This window comes from Micropterus dolomieu, linkage group LG09, assembly GCF_021292245.1.
Source record: "Micropterus dolomieu isolate WLL.071019.BEF.003 ecotype Adirondacks linkage group LG09, ASM2129224v1, whole genome shotgun sequence".
NCBI classification, from domain to species: domain Eukaryota; kingdom Metazoa; phylum Chordata; class Actinopteri; order Centrarchiformes; family Centrarchidae; genus Micropterus; species Micropterus dolomieu.
Window position 1 is genome coordinate 13031223 of NC_060158.1, and position 21284 is coordinate 13052506.

The window sequence follows — 21284 nt, forward strand, 5'->3', positions numbered from 1 at the left end:
TCCTGTTGCTCTCTATCCGCCTCTCTCCCAGTATACATTTTTTTTGTCTTCCTAAGATTTCAGACAATATGATCAGAACATTTTGTCCTCAAAGACTTTGTTTCATGTGCTTATTTCCATTACTGATAAAGGTATACTGTCCCTTTTCCAGAGACCCAAATGTTGCTTGTGCATCATCACATCAGGTCCAAGGTTATGGTGACAATGTGGGGTGATGATTCCTGCTGGAAAAGTTCTGCTTTTGATGTCCACAAAGAGGTCAGAGGTCAGGGTCTGCCACAAAAGCAGCGCCCCCTCAAATTGGTAGAGACTTGTAAGTCTTGCTCCAGGACACTGTCATTCACGTTTGAACTTCGCTAAATGTCCTTGTACTCTTCCTGACAATTTAGTGAGTTACCACATACGTGTCAAATTAGTTCAGATCCAAATGTAGACTTTGATTTCTCATCTCTCCTCTGTTTTTCTGCCTTGCCTAATAAAACAGAAATTACATAAAATAATTCTTGGGGTGCAGTAGTCATCTTGAGGGTATCAGGTGCTCTGTGTGGCCCTACCCTAATGAGCCACATGTGACCAGTTAAAAAGGACCCATCTGATCTGCCCATTCGCTTCATTACCAGCCAATACATATTAATGTCCAGGGTCACATCTTATACATGCAACATACATATTCATAGCACACATGCAGGGTCATATATGTATCTTAATCACATGGACATGACGGGTTTACTGGTGATATTGTTGTATTCTTTTCTGTTTTGTTTTATTATGGCTCCTCTTTTTTTACTTCTATTCTATTATATTTTGTTTCGTCATGTCCTGCACTGTTCACATGTTAATGCACTGGACATGACAGATCCCTGGCCACTATTTTACTGAGTTGCCTTGTATTGCATGGGATTACACTGCATTACATTACTTTGACTAAAGGCAGTTGTTCTTTAATAAACCCTTTTGGCTCGTGAGCTCTTAAAACAAAGTTTTAACAACTTATGTGGACACTTCAACCACAGAGTTATTTTTCCTCCTCAATTTTAAAGTATTTTTTGAGTTTTGAAGTTATAAAAATATCCTTTATTTCACAAGAAAAAAAAAAGGGACAATAGACATTTTTCCTCTTTCTAACCCCTTTGATCATCTTGTAAGATGTGTCTTTGGATCCCTAAGGGATTAGGGTAATGGTTCTCTGAAGATACAAGTCAATGTCTCTATGGGTGTATGCAGAGATGGGTGTAAAAGGTAACCATAGGTCTAAGAGAAGCCTACATGCAAACCTCCCAAATCTCACAAGCATTGTATGAACCTGAAGCAAGCAAGCAAGCAAGGTGAACAAGCTCCTTTGGATGCAGGTTTGAAGTGGAAAATATACAAAAACATACTTAGAATCTAGACATGCATAAAAAAAACAGCAACATGATCAATTTTGTGCTTGTATGCTAATATGCAGACCAGTGCATGTTCCAGCCTTTAGACACCCTAAAACCTAATATTTCCCCTAACAAGGAGCGGGGTCAGCCATCAGAATCACAATATTTATTTTATCAGGAACAAAGGTGAAAGTTGTTTTAGACCTGGAAAATGCAACATGGAGAAGGTCAGGGTGGTTGGGTCAACACAGGTGGTGACTTTGGCATGCAAGAGCTCTGTTGACTTCTGCTTCTTGATCTTTCTCGGTGACCTCTGTAACACAAGTAGTTTTTGTGACCTAACCAAAACTGAACCTAACCACAGCAGCTGCTGATCAGAAAATTGTTTCAAATGAATCGTTTCTGTAATAGTGATTTATGGTTTTACGGTTTTTAAAGGCGCTTTCATTTTAGAAGGCACTGGCAAACAATGCAGTCCTGCCATAGGGTGTCAGATCAGCAAACACTCATATGGGTTGTTATGGAAGGCAATGACTAAAGATGTATTTTGTTGCTAAATTTGTTAATGGACACTTGATGTTGATTTTTACTTCAGTATCATTAACATCATGTAACTGCCTCAGTATCTAGTATTGTAAATACTTGACAAGCAGATGCATAAATAGAATGAAAAAGTAAATGTATTTAGTGTTTTTTTCCAATGGGTTTTATTTAAAGACAACAAACCAATATAATAAATTGGTGTAGGCTGAAATCAAAGAGAGGGTCATCCATCACTATGGTTATCTATCCACTGTGACAGTTATTTTATTGTGAGCTGCTTCTCTCTGTCTCTTCTTACATTTGAAACCCAGCTTGACCTTCCATTTGTCCTCTATTAGTGGTTTGTCCCTTTATTTTTCCGTTTCTCTCCCTCTTTGTTTTCTGTCTGTCTTTCCCCCTCTTTCTGTTTTCTCTCCTCCTCCCTCCTGCTCCGTATAACTCTCTCTGTCAGTTTTTGTTTACAAGCCATTTCATCTAGATAGTGCTTTATATGTAAAACCGTCTATTTGAATGGATTTTTATTTAAAACCCTGTCATTTAAATAGCTCTTTAAAAGGCAGAGGAATGAAAAGTCAACATGGACCCTTCGATTGTGTTTCCTAAGGACTCACACTCACACACACACACAGACATGCTCACACACCGCCTGCCTGTCTACATGCATCCGAATCTATTATTATGCTAATGGGTCTCCAGTCTCCACATGTCCCCACAGTCTCTGCACACAACACACAAACACAAATATATTTCGCTGACCTCAGCAGTGTAGCTGCACTCACAGACTAGCACAAAAAATAACGAGGAGTGGACAATTTTAACATCATAGAAATAGACCAGACAGAATTGGTATTTCCTGGTGTGTCATCAATACGCACAAAAAGACAATCAGTGAGAGAATCACAATCAGCCCCCACCGACAGATACCTTTTAATATCTGCCTTGTTGATCTGTCTTGCATTTGTCACTCTGTCTGCAGTGAAGTTGGCACCATGGAGAGTATAAAAGCACACAGAAACAAACTAAAACAGTAAATTATTTTATAGGTCTAATTTTAGATAGATTCACTTTAGAATCATATTTTAATGCCTAACTGGTTGTATAACAGTTGCTTTTTTACACATCCAGCAGTTACAAAGCCATATTAGAATTTATTTGGAGTTGTGTTTGTGACTCCCCCTTTTAGCACAGTTTTTTTTGTCTCCACTAAATCCTGAGGCAAATATCTGTCTCTTTTCTTACTAAATGCTTCACTGTGTTCACAAGCTTGTTGCCTTCTGTATCTGTCTGCTGTTTGGTGTTGAGCAGGTAGTGTACAGTGGGTTTTAAGAGTTTTTTTCGCTGGAAACAGGTGTCTGCTGTAGCCAAAAATTAACCTATGAGAGCAGAGTGGGCCGGACAGCTGACCTATGAGCTGAAACTCGCAGAGGGGAGCTGCAAATTCGGGTGATAATTCTCTGTAGGTTCATTGTAATTATAAAACATATTGATTATAGCTGCTTTAAAGCAGTATTAGATGATTTTTGACCACTACGGGACAGAAATGGCTCTGAACAATCTCACAGAAACAAAGAACTTACATGTAGTTTAAAACACTGTGCACATTTATTACATGATTATACCATCTTTAGACACTGAGCGAAAATGTGTGGTGTCTAATAGGTAATTTCATCCAATTGACCCACAATCATTTCTGGGGTCATATCCACAATAATGTGGGTATTGCACATGGTGGCATTCTATTCCATTCCATTCTCTATTGAGGTTGTATTTTGGTCCACTTTACTTTATTCAAATATTGACTATATTAACTAATATTGAAATATTGAATTTAGCTCTGATTAGTCCACCAACTTCTGAAAAAAATATAGTTTAATAAATTGGTAGATGTTCTACTAGAATCACTTTCTGATCTGACATCCCTATTGGCAAGACAACATCATTTGTCTGTACTTTCCAAAACTGTCCAAAACTGTCACAAATAACTTTTAATCAGTTTTATGATGTGCTATGGTTAGGGTTTGGTTAGGTTTAAGCACTTTGTTATGGTTGGATAAACGTCATGGTTTGGGTTAGAATAACTAGTTTGTTAAAGTTAGGGGAGCTTTGTTGTCTTGATTACGATAATAATGTGTTACTAACTTTTTAAAAAACATTGCTTCGTCAGTTAGGAATGGGAAATGAACACTGTTAAAGCCCAATGTTTTGTTGAACATCCATCTACCCTGACCTCCTCCCTATGCAGACTTTGTAACAACTTCCTCTGGCTTCCTCCTATGAGCTCGTCATTATTACCACGGCTGGTAGGAGGCTTTGTCACTTAAACGTAAACATTTAATTTTGTGGCACTTACTGAAACGGCTGATGCTGTCATTCCTCTTCATAGGACACTCTTGCCTTTTTGTGCTGTGCAGGTATAGCGTACAATCGGTAAGTCAGTGTATTTTCTGGAAATTACTGTGAACTACGCCATATAGGAGGGGTGATGAAAAATACTCTTAACTATACAGTTAATATGTGGCCTGGAAAACCAAAACAATAAGCTGAAGACAATTAAAAGGGGCGGAAAGTTGCATAAGGATGCAGAGTCAGATGTTGATTCCTTGAAATCCTTTAACTTTTGTAGGTTTTTTAGAGCCTCAGAACACATGTTAAAACACATACAGTTAGCCCCTATATCTTATAGCATGCAGTCGACATGAGCGTGAAAAAATAACCCCTTCAATACAGTTTATCAGCACATAAATAAAGCAGCAATGGTAATGACCAAAGAGACAGACAAAAAGGCAATACTCTGCAATGCACTTAACTGCACATGCTTGCACACACACACACACACACACACACACATACACACACACACACACACTTTAACAGAAACACACTCACACAAAGTTAAAAAGCAATCCTCTGCAATTCAATTAACCACAGTGAGACACACACTCATAGACAAACTCTCTCTGTCTCTCTCAAACATTTATCAATGAACTATAAAAATAGGTTAACTCCTAAAACCTCAGTGAATTGGACTTACATAAGCACACGTCACTGCATTACATCATACACCATCATCCTGCTCGCCTGCATGTGTATGAATGGGGGTAGGGGTTTGCATCAGTGCGTGAGTGTGTGCATCGCTGTCTACTGGCTGCAGGGAGAAGTCTGCTTGTTTGAGTGTGTAAACACCAAAACAGTGCATCGTCACTCTGCACCATGTCTCTTTCCTCTGACATACAGGCTACACAAATGAACATTGTGCAAGGCAAGTCCAATGGAGCTCTGACATTGTCTCACTCTCTGGCTCTGTGAATGACCATTCAGTAAAAACATCTTCACCTCAGTTACATTAACCAAACTCATTGGTTAATGCTGAGTCTGGATTTACGCACAGGAGATCTGATTGGTCCAGGGGGAGCTCTTATTTGCATAAAGGGAACTCAATTGGTTGACTGCAGTGTAATAGCATTGACCTGTGTTCAGTGCCACCAGAAGTTGGTTGATTTGATGGTTGTCAGTCCCTGAAAAAGGCTGGAATCATCAGGCGAGAGGGGTATTTTTTCTGTAAACCAACAGTAAGTACTGTACCTTTACATTCACAGTAATACACATAATATAAACAGATTGTCTTGCAATTTTCCACTTATTGAAATTGCAATGTAAACATCTACCCCTTGGTTGCTTGTCAGTTTTTGGAGCTTGTGTTTATATTCACTGTAAATCACCCCGGAATGATTCATACAAATGCCACAAATGGACATGGAAAATGGAAAAATGACAATTTGGAGAGCATCCAAATAAATAATGATCACAAAAAGTGGTGTAAAATAATGTTTGGTATGTTCCAAACATACCACAGGCATCAGGATCACCAGATTTGCTGATCATTTCTTGCTGTACCTGCTCACATCTAATTTATCATTCGCAACATGCGTCATTCCTACAGGGATCTGTTTGGGAAGGAAAAGCCTGCTTTTTAATTTCATTGTCATAAAAATCGGCGTCAGCGCGCACTTAAAACTTAAATCCCTGCCCAGCCATCAGCGTGCGCCGCTGCTGGTCCCAAAAGACAAGATGCTCTTTTTTTTCCTTCTGATGAATAAAATTAAGCACTTCCCTCTCTCTCTCCCTCTCTCTCTCTCTCGGCCTATAAAGCTGCAACAGCTGATCTCGTGCATCAGAAAGAGCCGCAGCTCCGCACGCGCCGAAGAGAGAAGAAGGGAGAGACCGAGTGGCGGAGAGGAGAAGAGAGTGAAAGAGAGAGTTAGCGACACTGAGATGAGCTGTTCTGGTCTTCCAACTGCAGTTTGAAAGAAAACAAACATTATTTTAGCAATATTTTTAAGGAGTTGTGACGACGTTTGGTTAAGTTTGTTTTGTGAAAAGCTGAAGTCTTTTTCTCGAGACGTTTTCTGGACTCAGTGAACCCCTTTGAACCCGTTTAACCTTCGTTTCTCTCCGACCGTTACGACTCCGTACCTTTCCACGTCCTTTTGAAGGCACCGGTAGGCTTACATCTAAAGGTTTGTTTTCGACAAAAATCCACATCGGGTTGACTCACCTACAGGGGAATTTCCACCGGTGTGTGTTTCGCTCCGAGCTGAGCTATTTTCAAAACGGGGGAAACTTATTATTCTCTCTTCTTTCCTCTGATGCTGAACGGACAGTGGCACTTGGCTGTGGCACGCGGAGAAAGGGGAAAGAGACCTGTGTAGCGTCGAGGGGAGCTGTCCGGTGCTGAAACCACGAGACCGGCTCAGGTTAGGCGGAGAACTGGGGAGCTGTCTGCGTGCTGAAGACTAACGGTTTGGAGCCAGAAGAAAACAGTCGTCTTTCTTTTTCAAGCAACGGAATTCAACAAATTAACAGTAAACAAGAAAAGGGGGACTTTTTTTTACTACGCTTCTCATCATTAATGTAATCAGGACAATAGCCTATTTATTTATTTATTTCTTTCTTTTTGACCTTTCAGAGCTCCACGGGTCTTCCAGTGGCGAGGACAACAGATTATTTTGCCCTCAGGTCCAAAACAAAAACAAACGGCAGTCTGTATTTGACACACCTGAGCAAAAGAAAATATTAGGTATACTATAAAAAGGCACATGTGGAGCGCTTGGTTTGTTTAATCTTTAAAAGCCATGTCCCCTCTCCACTTTCGAGGCCGTTTGATTGAAGGGAGCAAATTCACCTTTAGTAGCTCAAACCAGGGAGTATATTAGAGTTACAATCAGGCGATTAAGTTTGAAGTGGGTTGAAAGACAAAGGGAGGGTGTGTGTTTATTGTATCAGTATAGAAGCAACGACTGTCCCATCATGCCTCGCTCTTTCTTGGTGAAGAAAGTGAAACTGGACGATTTTTCGGCTGCAGCGCTGGAGAGCTCATATGGCCACAGCAGAAGAGAACAACTCAGTCTGCGATTCCATCATCATGACAAAGGTTAGTCACCCTCCCACCCACAGTATCTGCCACACATCAACCAGGGTATTTCTTTATTTCCAGATTTTAAGCATTAGTCATGGCTGTTTCAGAAAGATGGGGGGAAGGGAATTACAGGGTCAAACTCCGGTCACAACCCAAAAATATACCAGTCACAGGCATTGAAATTCTAGTCACTGAAATCTTCTTTTTCTCGCATAGCCTAGATTATTTCCACGAAATAGATGAAACAGGAATTTGCTTTGGTGTTTTAGTGTTTAAGCAACTTATTGAGTACTCTGCATGCTCAGAGCTGTAAACAAGACAAATATTGTTTGAGCATTGTAATGTAAAAAAGAAGTGATACACACTGACCTTTCCACAGCCAGGACAGAGGTGATGGCAGAGCACAGGGGTCTTTCTCAAAAGTACATCATCAGTGAGAATTCTTGATGACTCTGTGGTTAAACAAATCAATATGTGAAATTATGAAAATTCCCACTTACCAAATAAAGACCACAGATACACTCTCTAGAATTGTTTTTTTTTTTTTTTTTAAATCAGAAATGACATTTAACATCTGAAAACATACATAAAAACATAGGAATTTGTGAATGAAATTCTGAAATGTGAACTTTTGGCAAGGATCTTTGGTTAAATGTTTCATGCTGTGCCAGAACGGGCAACATCTTATAAAACAGCAAATCCATTAGTTTTTCAAATGAACTATTTCACACTTTGGCGTTCTCACACTCTTGTTATCCTAAAAGGAATTTGAATGCCACATAAATAGAAAAAGTATTGCTGTTTTTTAATCTTTTTAGCGTGTACTGCCTCTGCCTCTGTACAGTACAACGAACACATAGTTGCTGAAATACCTCAAAAATCAGTTTGTTTTCCTTAGAAAAGACAAAGACAGCTGAAAAACAACAGGGAGCCAGATAGCTTAGATTTTTTTTTTTTTTTGTTGCAGAAAACCATGACAAATCATTATGTTGAAACATTATGTCACCAGCACACATACAGTGGGATTTTCTGTTGTTCCATTGCCCAGTAAATTATTCAAATCATGTTGTTTCTAGCAGCTGGAAGCCTCTCTCCAGGATTTCTACAATATCACTACATTACTAAATGGTTCCCACACACTGTATAATCCTGCCATAATACAATACAGGCAGTGAGAATGGGCAATATAGGGTCAAACATTTAGTGGAAACATTGATAAAATACTTGCCATGCATTTATGAAATGAAGCCGACAGTCTTATATTGGCTCATAAAGGTTGTTTTTTTTATTATGTTGGTGTTGGGTGTTATATCTGAAAACCACAGCACAACAGGAGCTTCTTGTACTGAGAGGTTGACTTTAACAAAGGTAGCAGCCTTTGCCCAAGAATTAGTGCTTGAATCAAATGTGTGTATGCAATGTAAAGGTTGTTGCTTGCAGTCACAAACCCACAAAGACTGTGCAACTGTGCAGCTTTATGAAGCTTTTTAGCCTCTTTTAGCCTATTGTTTTGACTTTATGGCACTTTGAAATGAACCCTGTTTTCAGGAGCAGCAGGCATCTATTTGCAGCAAATTAACTCTGGCCAGACCAAAAAGGAGTGTGAATATAAGAACAGGACTCCAGTGAGATGATTATGTTGCCTTGTGTCTAATAAATGTGTAACACCTTTATAAGGCAATAATTTGCCAGGGTTGTGTGTGTGTGTCAGCTTCTTTCTGCCCCCTAGTGGTGAATTTTTTGACTAATGCAGCTTTAAAGAACTATGTGTGACAGGAGGGGGAGAAGTGTGTAACACTGCAGCCTGGTGGTTTTCACATTGTACCAAGGTCAAATGTGAGATGAAGAGATCCCAGGTGTTCAGATGACAGAGTGAACAGAGAAACATGCAGCAGCAGCAGCAGCAGAAGCAGTAGCAGTGCGGCAAGCATGTAAAGACTGAGACTGCTCTCTCTTGTTATAAATATAACAACAGTTTGACTGAAGCAACTGCAGCTTGTTGCACACACACACACACACACACACACACACACACACACACACACACACACACACACATACACGCACATAAACGTACACGCACTGCTGTGTTTCTGTCAACTCGGCACATTTCCCAGGCAGCTTGCACAGCTGAGTGCACAGCATTACACACACACACACACACACACGCACACACTCACACACACACACACACACACACACACACACACACACACACACACACACACAAGCAGTCAGTGACCTACAAGTGTCCAAAGCACACAAGTGTGTGTCAGTTACTGCTGGTTTGGATCAAAAATTAAATTGTAGCTTGCAGCTTTTCTCTGTCTCTTCCTCTTTCTGTCTCTCATTGCCTCACTCCATCTTTCTTTCTCTTTCTAATTCCATGTATTTCAAAGACACATAAAAGAGGGATGGCTTCGGTTTGGCAGAGCATTTTAATCTTTAATAAGCATTTAGAACAGCTATCAGCTCTAATGCTGCTAAAGTGCTTTGAAATGAATACAGTAGAGTTGACACAGCGAGACAGAGACAGTTGGAGGGAGACAACGACAAACAGAAACAGTACGCAGGCATTGAGATGTACAGCAATTACGGTTCACAAAACAATTTTTCAAAGAGGATACCCGGGAATGGTCATGTTTAATTGGCAGGGATCATAGAAGAAGCTTCTGTGAGAGAAACCAGCACTGTCTTTATAACTTGCATCCTAAAACCAGGGACGGGGTTTGTTTTTATGTTGTTTTTGTTGTGTTACTGCCTGTCAGTCAAATATGCACAACTCAATCTGGTCCTTCACAGCAGTTATTTTATTCTCACTCACAAGACATTTTCACCAGGAGCCAAACTCAGGTCAATTAGTCAGTCCTTAATGAGTCCAACACACTAATCTTTAGTGCCGTTCATAAGTGCACTTTTGAGGGAGCAACATTGTACTTTATACTCCAATAAACGCAGGTCTGGTTTTTGGATATATAAAACCTCATAAACCCTGTGACGCAACAAGCCCCAAAGTCTAATTCTTATAGATTTACTGGTGTAAACGGCATGGTGCAAGAGATGACAAAAGAAAGTGCGGACTCCCGTTACTTTTGAAGTGCTCGTTAAGTCCGAATGTGTCCGCTCCTTGATTATTTATATTCCTTTAGTCTGTAAGCGTCCACACATCCAAGTCGTGAATCCTGTCATGTGTCAAGTCCATCGCTCTCTGTCTGCTAACTTCTGCCACACTTTTCTCATCCTGCACTCTGTTGTTGGGTATGTTTGTTTTCATTACGTTGCTACCTACAAAATAAAAGTGCATAAGCCGCCTGTCTGAGGTAGATCAAATGAATGTCATGTATTTGATATTATTTGATCATTTTTATACAAGTAATATTCATACTGTTTAAAATAAATACACTGTTTCATAGTAGCCTATTTCAGTTTTGTCCCATAAATAATGAGAATAATAGCTCTGGGAAATGTCCACTCCCTGGGACTTTCTGAAAATGTGGCCTTGTAACCAACATAACTGAATAGCTCTGTAATATATGAGTTATATTGCTTATAGTAGATTATCAGTATGTTTTCTTGCCAGATTTGCTCGTGGCTGTATCTACACCAGCTCACTCTGTCTAAACAGACCAATTGGTTTACATGAGCACCAAAAGGAAGCGGACAGTGCTTTGGGACGCTTTGGGGCACTTTCACCTCCTGTGTGTCCCCAGATGATGATGATATCACACAGTCTGTCCAGTCAGACACAGGGAAGATCAAGTGGTGGCGGAAGACAAAAAACTATAGGTAGCAGAGGAACTAGAGGTCGAGGAGCATAAGGGAGGGGTAGAGCGGCTCGTGTAGCAGCATTGATTGACATGCCCTGGGGCAGCACTATTTCATTGTCCTCATATGTTGGACTGAGGGCAGAATGGACACTCGAGGCACAAGTGGTATTACAACACAAGATAGGCCAGGGCTAGTGGGTTAGCATGCTAACTTCAGTAGTATCTGTAACACAATACATAGACGTCTTGGCAAAACATCAGAACTGTTATTTCTTCACATTGTGTTGATCATCCTAGTGAATTTTTTGAATGTTTTAAACTAAAATTCTGGCTAAATCTTACACGTTGTACCTTTAAGTACATACAAGTATACAAATACGTTAATGTAATTTTACTTAAGTAACATTTTGAATACAGGACTTTTAATTGTAATGTACTTAAGTAAAGGATCTGAACACTTGTTCCACCACTGCACAGAAAAACAAAAAGACATTTCTTTTCCATGGGAAAATTCCTCAAGGGAAAGTAAGCAACGTCTGCTGTGAAAGTTCCCTTAAGCAAGGTAGTGACCCCCTCCAGCGGAGCTGTGTGAACCAGTAGGCTACAACTTCTTAGTTCCACTGGGAATCTGCCAGTTTGAGTGATTATGTAGCTCCGCAACATCTTCATAACTAGAACTGTTCTGTCAACTTACCTCGTTACTCATGCTCTATAAAACAAGACACACACACACACACACACACACACACACACACACACACACACACACACTGTACTTTGTTCCAGAGTGCAATGATTTAATATTCATGATTCATGATTTTCTCCTGTCTCCTCCTCTTTCGGACTCCCTATGTCTTGCCTCCGCCCTTTCTCTTTTCCTCTGTTGCTCTGTCTTAATATAATTAAAAAAGTTAAATCAACATGAGCATTGCCAAACCACCTAACCCAAAAAACCGTATTGGATGTAATACCGCTCTCGCTCTGCTGCAACTCTTTATTTCCTTCTCCATTTCTTTTTGCCATCTCTCATCTCACAGCTTCTCTGCCCCCATCTATCTCTGTCTCTTGTTCTCATCATATTATCGACCAACTACTGAGCTTTTCTCAGAACTGCATCATGAAATTATATTACCAGCAATAGTATCTCCTCTGCTGCCTGTGTCTAAATGCTCACAGAGTGCTAATTGAAATGGAGAGCTATTGATCGACATAGATCCACAGGAGTCATGGCTGTGGGGTATTAGCTACCAGTCTCTCCTTGTGTCTGTTGGAGTTCAGCCTGTTAAGTGTATAACAGACATAATGAAGCAGCTGACATCATAACAGGGCAACAAATAATTAAACAGATTAGTCAGGAGCTGTGCAAAAATAGGCATGTTGCTCATGTGAGTCACAGGCAAGAAGAAGAGGAAGGCTGAAGGGCTATGGCCCATACACAATTAAATGCAGTCAATGTCAGGATGCCCTTGAGCAAAGCACTAGCTTTCTCCCAGCTGCTGTAAAAGAGATGCTCTGTGTACAATGGTTGACATTTTGACAGCTCAGAGGTGTGATTGTGTGCAGTTGTAGACTGGTCAAGGTGCAGTTGATGAGGAGAAAGACTGCTTATTAAACACTGCCATGAAAAGAAAATAAGTCCCAATGAGGGGATAGTGTCTCCTCCTTTACTTTACTACTACTGTAAATACCTCAACTCTGTCCTTCTCCTTCTTCTCTGCTTTATACCACCTCCAAAAATGGTTGTGTTTCAGACAAACCTCTGAGTGTGTGGGAGTATCTTAAGAATGGACTTGTGTCTCCTGCATCCGCGTATGGATGCATTTGTTAATGGGAAAAAAAAGTTAATCTTAACCCCTTGATGCCTGAATTTATTTAAAATAAAATAAAAATTAAAAATACTTTCTGTTTTCAATTGCTTTCAAGCCGATTTCAGGTATGAGGTATGATGCAAATTAGCGACAACAGGCATAAACGAGAAACCAGTGCTTGCAAAATCTTCCCAGGAACGTATCAAATATGCACAAACAGGCACTGGGGGAATACATACGCTATCTCAGCTGCAGTCTGAAAGGAAGAGGTGTCATGCGAATTTGCGACAGTCAGTGTTAAGGGGTTAAAGCACATGTTATGACTGTGATCCTGGGCAGTCTAACTGATATTTAGAAACCAGAGACCGCTGGCTGTAATTAGTAATATTATCAGGAGACAACATATGAAGCATCTCTCTGAATAATGAATGAACTTCGGTGAATGGGTTTGATTTGTGGCCTGTGTTTTTACAGCTATATGAAATCTTTTTAATTGTATTTGTCCTCAGGATGTAACTCACTCAGTAACTCATTGTATACAAGTTTGTATGAACTCAAAAATGCTTATTTAATGGTTTGGACCTGGATGTACAGAGGTAACATAACGGTGTAGTGGAACTCATAAAATGCATAATATATTGGGACCACAGATATCAAAGTATGTTTGTAACACTGTTTCTTCCCTGTGAAGATTTTCAAACCAATCACTTTCCAATCAACGCCCATGTCATGGTCAAATAATTAACCTCTCCCTCTCTCTCTTCAGGATACGTCAGCGATTTTCTGAGTCCATCTCCTTATGATGATGTAGTGGGAAGTGACTCATCTGTCATCTCTAAAGTACCCTCCCCTGACCATCCATCAATCATCTATGGCAGCATCGACGACAACTATTCTGGTATCCATGGTGATATCCACGGTGATTCAGACCAGCCGGACAGCCCGCGTTCTGAAGTGTCATCATCAGCTGGTGGATACATCAACGGGGACGCAGCTGTAAGCGAGGGATACACAGTGGATGCATTTTTCATCATGGACGGACGTTCACGGAGAAAAGCCACGGGAATTCCCAAAGGAACCACCCAGAGACACACCTGCAGCGAGTGCGGCAAAACCTATGCCACGTCCTCCAACCTGAGCAGGCACAAGCAGACGCACAGGAGCATAGACAGCAAAATGGCCAAGAAGTGCCCCACATGTGGGAAAGTCTACGTTTCCATGCCTGCGATGGCCATGCACCTGCTGACACACGACCTCAAGCACAAGTGCGACGTGTGCGGCAAAGCGTTCAGCCGGCCATGGCTGCTGCAAGGCCACATGCGCTCGCACACGGGCGAGAAGCCTTTCGGGTGTGCGCACTGTGGTAAAGCGTTTGCCGACCGGTCGAACCTGCGCGCCCACATGCAGACACACTCAGCCTTCAAGCACTACAAGTGTAAACGGTGTGACAAGACATTTGCACTCAAGAGTTATCTGAACAAGCACTATGAATCGGCATGCTTCAAGGGGGCATTCTCACCTATGAGCTCACTGGGGGAATGACGGATGCAAAAAGTTTTTTTTGTTTATTTAAATCAGATTTTACTGGCCTCACTCCCAACTCTTCCCGCTTTCCCCAACAAGACCAGTATACCTGAGCACTACAAGAGAGGAGTGTTTTCTCTGCTAGGATCATGAGGCAAATGACAAAAAGAGATTGAGGGCATGTCCATTTATATCAATACCCTCCATTCCCTCTATGCTCGATTTAGATTGTCACCTGCTTCGATAAGACATGTCCCTTCTGAAGCTGTTTTGAGTATCTGTGAAGATAAATAAAGCACAGCATATCTAGCTCATCACTTTTGAAGATACCTAGATCTATTTATGCCTGTATCTATCCTCGCCATCGGGTTGTTTTTTTTTAACCCATAACAAAACGACACTGAAGCACAATTGTCTTCCTGTGACAGGGATATCACAGGAGTGTAAAGCATGAATCACATCTTAAGTTTTCTTGCGAAGAGGTTCAATGAACGTTCATATTCAATCCTTTTTTTAAACAAACATTCATAGGGATACATCTGGTATCCTGCTTTTGGTGAAACTGACCTTGGACTGGACGTATGAGGAGAGTCAAAACATAGAAAGCACACAGCATTTGTTCCCTGCAAGTAAACAAAATGCTTCCTCTACACTAGTCACATGCTTTGCCTACTGTATACTGTGTCTATCATCACTACTGACACATCCACACTGAAATGTGGAACTGTGAAGTAACAGATCTGTGAAGAAATATAATGTACAAACCTGCCATAACATGGTAGATACAGCACACAAAGTACACCTTTGTAGTGGGGAAATAATATTTTTTTTCTGCCTTTTCTTTAAACCAATGTCTTAACTTGACAGAGACGTGGAAGCTGTATTCTTTTTTTATATATATATAATTAGTTTTGGCATTTGGGCTTTACTTGACAGTAAACAGTGGAAATTTAGTAGGAATTAGGCAGACAAACTGGACTTCCCACTGAGCCATCAGGGTATTCCCATAAGAAACAGTGTTTTCCTACAACCTAAATCTGATGTTATTTATTTATACTTGTCAATGTCAGACGAGGATCCAGACATTAAAAATGTTGTGATTTTCTTCAAAAGGTCAAACCTTTCTCAAGTGTTGTAAAATAGTGTTTGTTGTCAGTGGGCCACACAGTATTCAGCTTTGATGTTTACGTCTTTTTAAGCTCTATTTATTGCATAATTTATTTATTTATTCTTATGTATTATAATATTATATTCTTTTTGTAGATGTTTTGATTTTGCACTTTACTTTGTTAAATTAATTTGTTACGTTTTGCCTTTGTTACAAATATGCCAAAGCATTTGACACTTTCTGATTACTGAATACCTTTTTACTTTAGTCTGCCACTTTAATTATAAAAAAACTACTGCATGCAAAAAATAACAATAGCCTAATAATGGAATCTATGCCAATTTTATCAATCTTTGGGGTATTTTGCCAAACCTCTTAGATAACAAGCAAATTAAGCAAATTTCTGTCTTGGGCAATATTTCATTCATATCCGATAGAGCAATAATGCATGACATTTTTAAAGAGACGTGAGTCATAACTGCTTGTAATATCTTGATTTTTTTCAAGTACCACTATTCTACGTAGTCATGAGAAATGATAATTTCAGGGAAAGCAAACCAAGTTAGTGTTAAATATGGAGGGTTGGGTTAAGAGCTCTGCATTTTGAGGGATTGTGACACTGTTGTGGTTGTTTCAGACTTTCTCCAGTGACTTTTGTGATTCTTCAGTGTTTGAACAGATCAAATTATCAAGAGTAGAGTAAGTTTTCCAATTTTCCAACCTCTGCTGATTTAGTATGTTATATTATCCAAAAGAATTGCCTCCTAGTTATAATTATATCTTGGCATCATTAGCTTGTTGACAAATAAGCATTTGGAGTTGTTTCTTCCAGGGATTCACACAGGCGGCACAACTCCTTTAGGTGGAGGGCTCTGGGTTGGGTCGGGAAGGGTCTTTTTGTACATGGTTTATGCACTGCCTGCCTCGTATTATTATTCTAAAATATTGTAGAACGTAGAAGGTATAGGCCTCTGGTGCTGAAACATGAATGAAAACAGAAACCCAAAACAACAACGATGAAGAGTTTTTGGTACTTTTTATGTTCCTGGTTTGGATTGTTGAAAAGGTGAAACATAACTTTACAACAGCTTTGGTGCTGAATGTGAGGATCTTTGACCCTCAGTAGTCCTTCAGCAGGCCCCTGGAGTGATGAGGAAGAAATGTCCTCCTATGAGTTGGTCAAAATCAGCTGACTCCTCAGTTTGAATTATATCAAAAATGTTGCTTTGTTTTGCTCTTTGGCTTAACTTAAGACAGTCATTCACAAACTCCATGTGAGGACTCAAACAATACTTATTTAACCAACTGCACAATTTCAGGTTGTTTTTCTCTCTGGCTGTTGTAAGGGTGTTGTGCCGATCCCTAATGCAATTATAAGGATTGTTTTGAAAGAAAAGAAGACATTGAGTCAATATTTCAGCACCAGAGTGCATCGACAAACACTTAGATTCTACTATGAACTACTGTAGCCTACTATAGCCACAAGCTAGTTTACCTATTCTTATATTAAAGCACTTCCTCTTACGAATGATATCTTACAACTTTTTGTTCAAAGATAGTAGCACAATGAAAGAGTTTAGATTCAGGTAGACAATGCCTTGTATGTAGAAATAACAACCTCTTTCTCCTTTTTTTACTATGATGAATCAAAAGTTAAAAACAACAGTGTTATCCTTAAATGACACATGAAAATATGCTTTAAAATGACACATGGTATAAATCTACACCATTATTACATGTTGTGTCATTTTTCAACATATTTGTGTGAGAGCATCTACACCACACCTTTTTTAAGAATGAATGAAAACTTGACTATTTTGTGGCAAGAGGCCTTGTAAATAAGCACTGGTGTGACTTTGGAGTCCGATAATTTCTACAGATCTGTATAGAGTGACAGTGATGATGATGATTATAATGATGATGGTGATGAATTTTTCTGGAGCTTCCTGCTTTGTTTTGAGTTCTTCCTCTGAGGTTGTTTTTGGGACCTCCTTTGGCGGTTTCAAACAATGTAAAGCACAAAGACACTGGGCATTTTGTTTCACTTCCTAAATAAAAACTAGTTTAAAAAAACTCGTGTCAAGATGTTTTCTTTTTTCTGTACTAAACATGTTACAAGAAACACTCAAATAATAAAGTGTTGGTGAATAAGTATTTGTTTTTTTTTAAACCTCTGTCAAAATGCTGACTTGGCTTATCATCAAAAGTCAACGACTTTGCTAACACAGCCAAACATCAAACAAGTGCAACAACACAAAACATAGCAATATTACTTACTAGTCCAACAGCTAGAAGGCCAGCTTGGCGTCCTGTCTAGGATTTAAAGTGACATGCTCTCAATGACAATGCTAACATACTGATATTTAGCGTGTTAGCGTGCTGAGATTTGGTAATTAGCACCAAACTCAAACTACAACTGAGGCTGATGGGAATGTGATTTATTTTACAGGTATTAAATCATAAAGCAAAGTATTGGAGAAGCTAAATTTTGACCAAATGATGGTGTTCGATAAAAAGTCAGAGGATCACCAAATTTATTACAATATTGACAGGGAGTCCCAGCTATTTAATCTCTGTGGGGTTGTTTTCAAAGTGATGGATACCACTTGGTTTGTTAGTGCTCCTGCTGTTGCAACTACAGTCATTATGGCCGTTAGAGTCATCTGAGCCCAAGTCTGAATGACCATCGTTGTCAGCATTGTAGGCAGGGGATAAGCGGTGCTGCAGATGTCCTCCACTGCTGAGAGGGGGTTTCTCTACTCTGGTGTAAATGGCTTATTTCACTTCTCTTTCAAACCATCTGTCCTTCCTATCTAGAATATGAGCATTTTGTCTTCAAAAGTATCCCTTATACTTCAAATGTAACTAAACTGCTGAGTCTTGACCTGAGGAATTCCTTCTGTGTTGAGCCATGCGTTTGTGTAGTGGTTGTTTTGTTCCATAAACAGGTCTGTACATTCCTCAATGTAGTGGTTGTTTTGTTCCATATACAGGTCTGTACATTCCTCAATGCACAGGACAGCATACACTAGATTGCTTTTCTTGTGTTTGTGTGTGCAGTCTTTTGGGTTGGCTAGAATCTGTCTTTGGGTTTAAAAAACACAGAGATGTGGTGTTAGTTGAAAATCCTCCTGAGTATTGTCACATACATGTTGTGAAATTTGTTCTCTGCACATCCCTTAAGGGATGCTGTGCAGCACCCAGGGGCCAACTCCAGGTTTTGTATCAGTGCCCAGTCAATTGCACTGACTGAAGAACTAACATGTTTTTGATGGTGGGGGAAACCGGAGCACCAAGAGGAAACCCACAGGGGGAGAACATGCAAACTGCACACAGAAAGGCTGGGACGACTGGGGTTTGAACCCGTGACCTTCTTGCTGTGAGGCCACAGTGCTATGCACTGGACCACCATGCCACCCAGACATGCATGAAATCACAATGTTGTTGCATTTACTTGTCTTTTCCTCATCGCCCGTAGTGTTGGTGTTCGTCCTGGATCTTGTGACTGTTTTCACAAAGGTCCATTTAGGCTTTAAGCTTTAAGTGCATCCTTCAGGTGTTTATGTTCTCTTGGGCCTGGGCACTTGCTGTTATGTTAAGAGCTTGGTGGTGCAGGGTCCTGATAACTGATAAATGTCCACTTAGTTGATGTGTTCTGAAAAGGCTTTTGCTTCCTGGATTTTATTTTTGACCGACACACATCTGTCCCAGTGGCTCGATGCTGTTCCTCTGAAGGCATTCAGGGCTTTGTTTTCTACTTCTACCATGTAGACCATGTAGAAGTAGAAAACAATGGGGGATACTGGTGAGCCCATGACACAGCCATGCTTTTGTCCCCCACTGGACTGGATATAGGTGGAGTTCAGACAGAGGTCCAGCAGTTCACAAATCTGGTCTGTGCTGATGTTGGTTCTGTTGTTCAGGTTTTGTCTTGTAGCGGTCCCCTAGGGTCCATCAGCAGCACCATCAACTCTATGAGTTACATTATTGCTAAACATACAGTATATCTACTGTCCTAACCCCCCTTGGTCAGCTCTACCATATCCAAAACTCCATAGACTTTGTGAACAAAGTTATTGAGACTTTTCACTCCAAAGGAACAATGGCAACTGCTGTTGTGCTAAGTCATTAGGATTTATCTTCTGGGGACAATGGTTATCTGTACCAAATTTTAAAACAATTCATCCAATAGTTGTTGAGATATTTCAGTCTAGAACAAAGAGGCAGATGGACCAATCTGTAGATCCATAATGCTAGTGTGACTAACAAGCTGACAAAGCCACTACAGGGCCTCAGAAGACATTATTCAACAGTTTTCATTACATTACACATTTAATTCAAGATGAGGCTACACTTATTTTCATGTGTAAAATCAATGCCCCTTTAAAGAAAGCACCTAACAAGGACTATTTCAGAAGAGCTCAGCTCTTTAGTATTAGGTCATCATTAGCCTATTGACAAGTAATCATGTAAAGAATCATGTAGTTAACAATAATAAAATAATAATAAATAAAATAATAATAAAGCAATAATAAAATAATTTGTAAAAGTTTAATAAATGTTGTTTTTGGCCTTTGTGCTTTCATTATTCAGTAAATGGTTAATTAGTGTTTTGTAAAACATTCATTAATATGATTTGCCTCCAGTATAAAACTGCAGCTGATTGTTGTTTACAATGCTCCCTCCCTCTCTCTCCCTCCTTCTCTCTCCCTCCCTTGGTTGTCTTGCCCTGTGGCAACTGCGCAGAGGTCAAAATCTCCAAATGACTGTGTGTGTATGATTTTAATTGCTTGTGTGTCTCATACATGAACAGGGAAGCGAATGTCAGGACAATGTCTTTAACCTTGACAACACTACAACACAGTGTGTGTATGTATATGTACTGTATGTATGTTTGTGGGAATGTGAATATTTTGTTTTATTAAATAAAATCATTTTAAATCTGCTGTATCACGCAGTGCAATGTTTTGGTGAAAAAGGTTGTAAATATGAACATAAAAGTAATTTTGGACCCACTATATTAAACTGGATGTAATCAAGTTTAACAGTATGTTGTTTTAAAAATGTAATAAACATAATGAGATGTCACTCCTGTTAATGCAAGTAATGGCTACTCTAAAATTTGTAATCAGCCAATCAGTGATATGTAATAATTTACACTGTATTACAAAACCTTTGAAACCATGTAAATTAATTCCAACCCCCCCCCTTTTTTAAAAAAAAACTCTATAACAACAGAACAAGCTTCTACAATAACCACCATAACCAAAAACAAAACAAAAGGCTTGTATTGTGTAGCTTCTAACCAAAAAATTACATGAAACAGAGTTGATGCCACCATGTGCTTTTGATTAAAGAGAACTTTCAATTTAATTAAGGGTGTGCATGTTTTCTTGAAGTGCAAGTGTGGTTGTAATGAATGAGATTAAATAAAAGAATAGGAGAACAGTGAGACACAGGAGATTGCAACCATTCCCAGACGCATTTTGTCTTGATATCGCAATATTTTTACAATGTACAGCTTGTTTTCCCAAATAAAATCTGGCTGAGAGTCAACATTTTTGAAATACAATATAAGAAACCAGGATATGTTGGTTTAAAGTCTAATTGGGAACCCATATTCCACATGCTGTTGCTGCATGTTTATAAGAATCTCCATATTTGTTTCTTCAAATGTATGTGGATGTGATTGTGTGTTTATGCATGTGGTGTGTGTGTCTGTGTGAAAAAAAGGTAGTGGAGGTACAGCAA

At 39.6% G+C, this 21284-nt stretch overlaps 1 protein-coding gene across 2 annotated transcripts; it reads left to right on the plus strand.

Annotated features, from left to right (window-relative positions):
* The first annotated feature begins 6042 nt into the window (after positions 1-6042).
* LOC123975994 (transcriptional repressor scratch 1-like) lies at positions 6043-14785 on the plus strand. Of its 2 annotated transcripts, none has more exons than XM_046057765.1 (4): positions 6043-6409; positions 6572-6772; positions 6877-7341; positions 13668-14785. In XM_046057765.1, the coding sequence occupies exons 3-4, from the start codon at positions 7218-7220 to the stop codon at positions 14441-14443; spliced, it is 900 nt and encodes a 299-aa protein (XP_045913721.1). In that variant the 5' UTR covers positions 6043-6409; positions 6572-6772; positions 6877-7217; the 3' UTR covers positions 14444-14785. The 2 variants fall into 2 exon arrangements, with proteins under 2 accessions (XP_045913721.1, XP_045913720.1); XM_046057764.1 differs by having other exon boundaries at positions 6109-6427.
* The last annotated feature ends 6499 nt before the right edge of the window (positions 14786-21284 follow it).

Bases quoted from the DNA above. Each gene is read 5' to 3' on its own strand.
- LOC123975994 (XM_046057765.1), top strand. From the start codon at position 7,218: ATGCCTCGCTCTTTCTTGGTGAAGAAAGTGAAACTGGACGATTTTTCG. The intron at 7,342-13,667 runs GTTAGTCACCCT...CTCTCTCTTCAG, and splicing joins ATTCCATCATCATGACAAAG to GATACGTCAGCGATTTTCTG.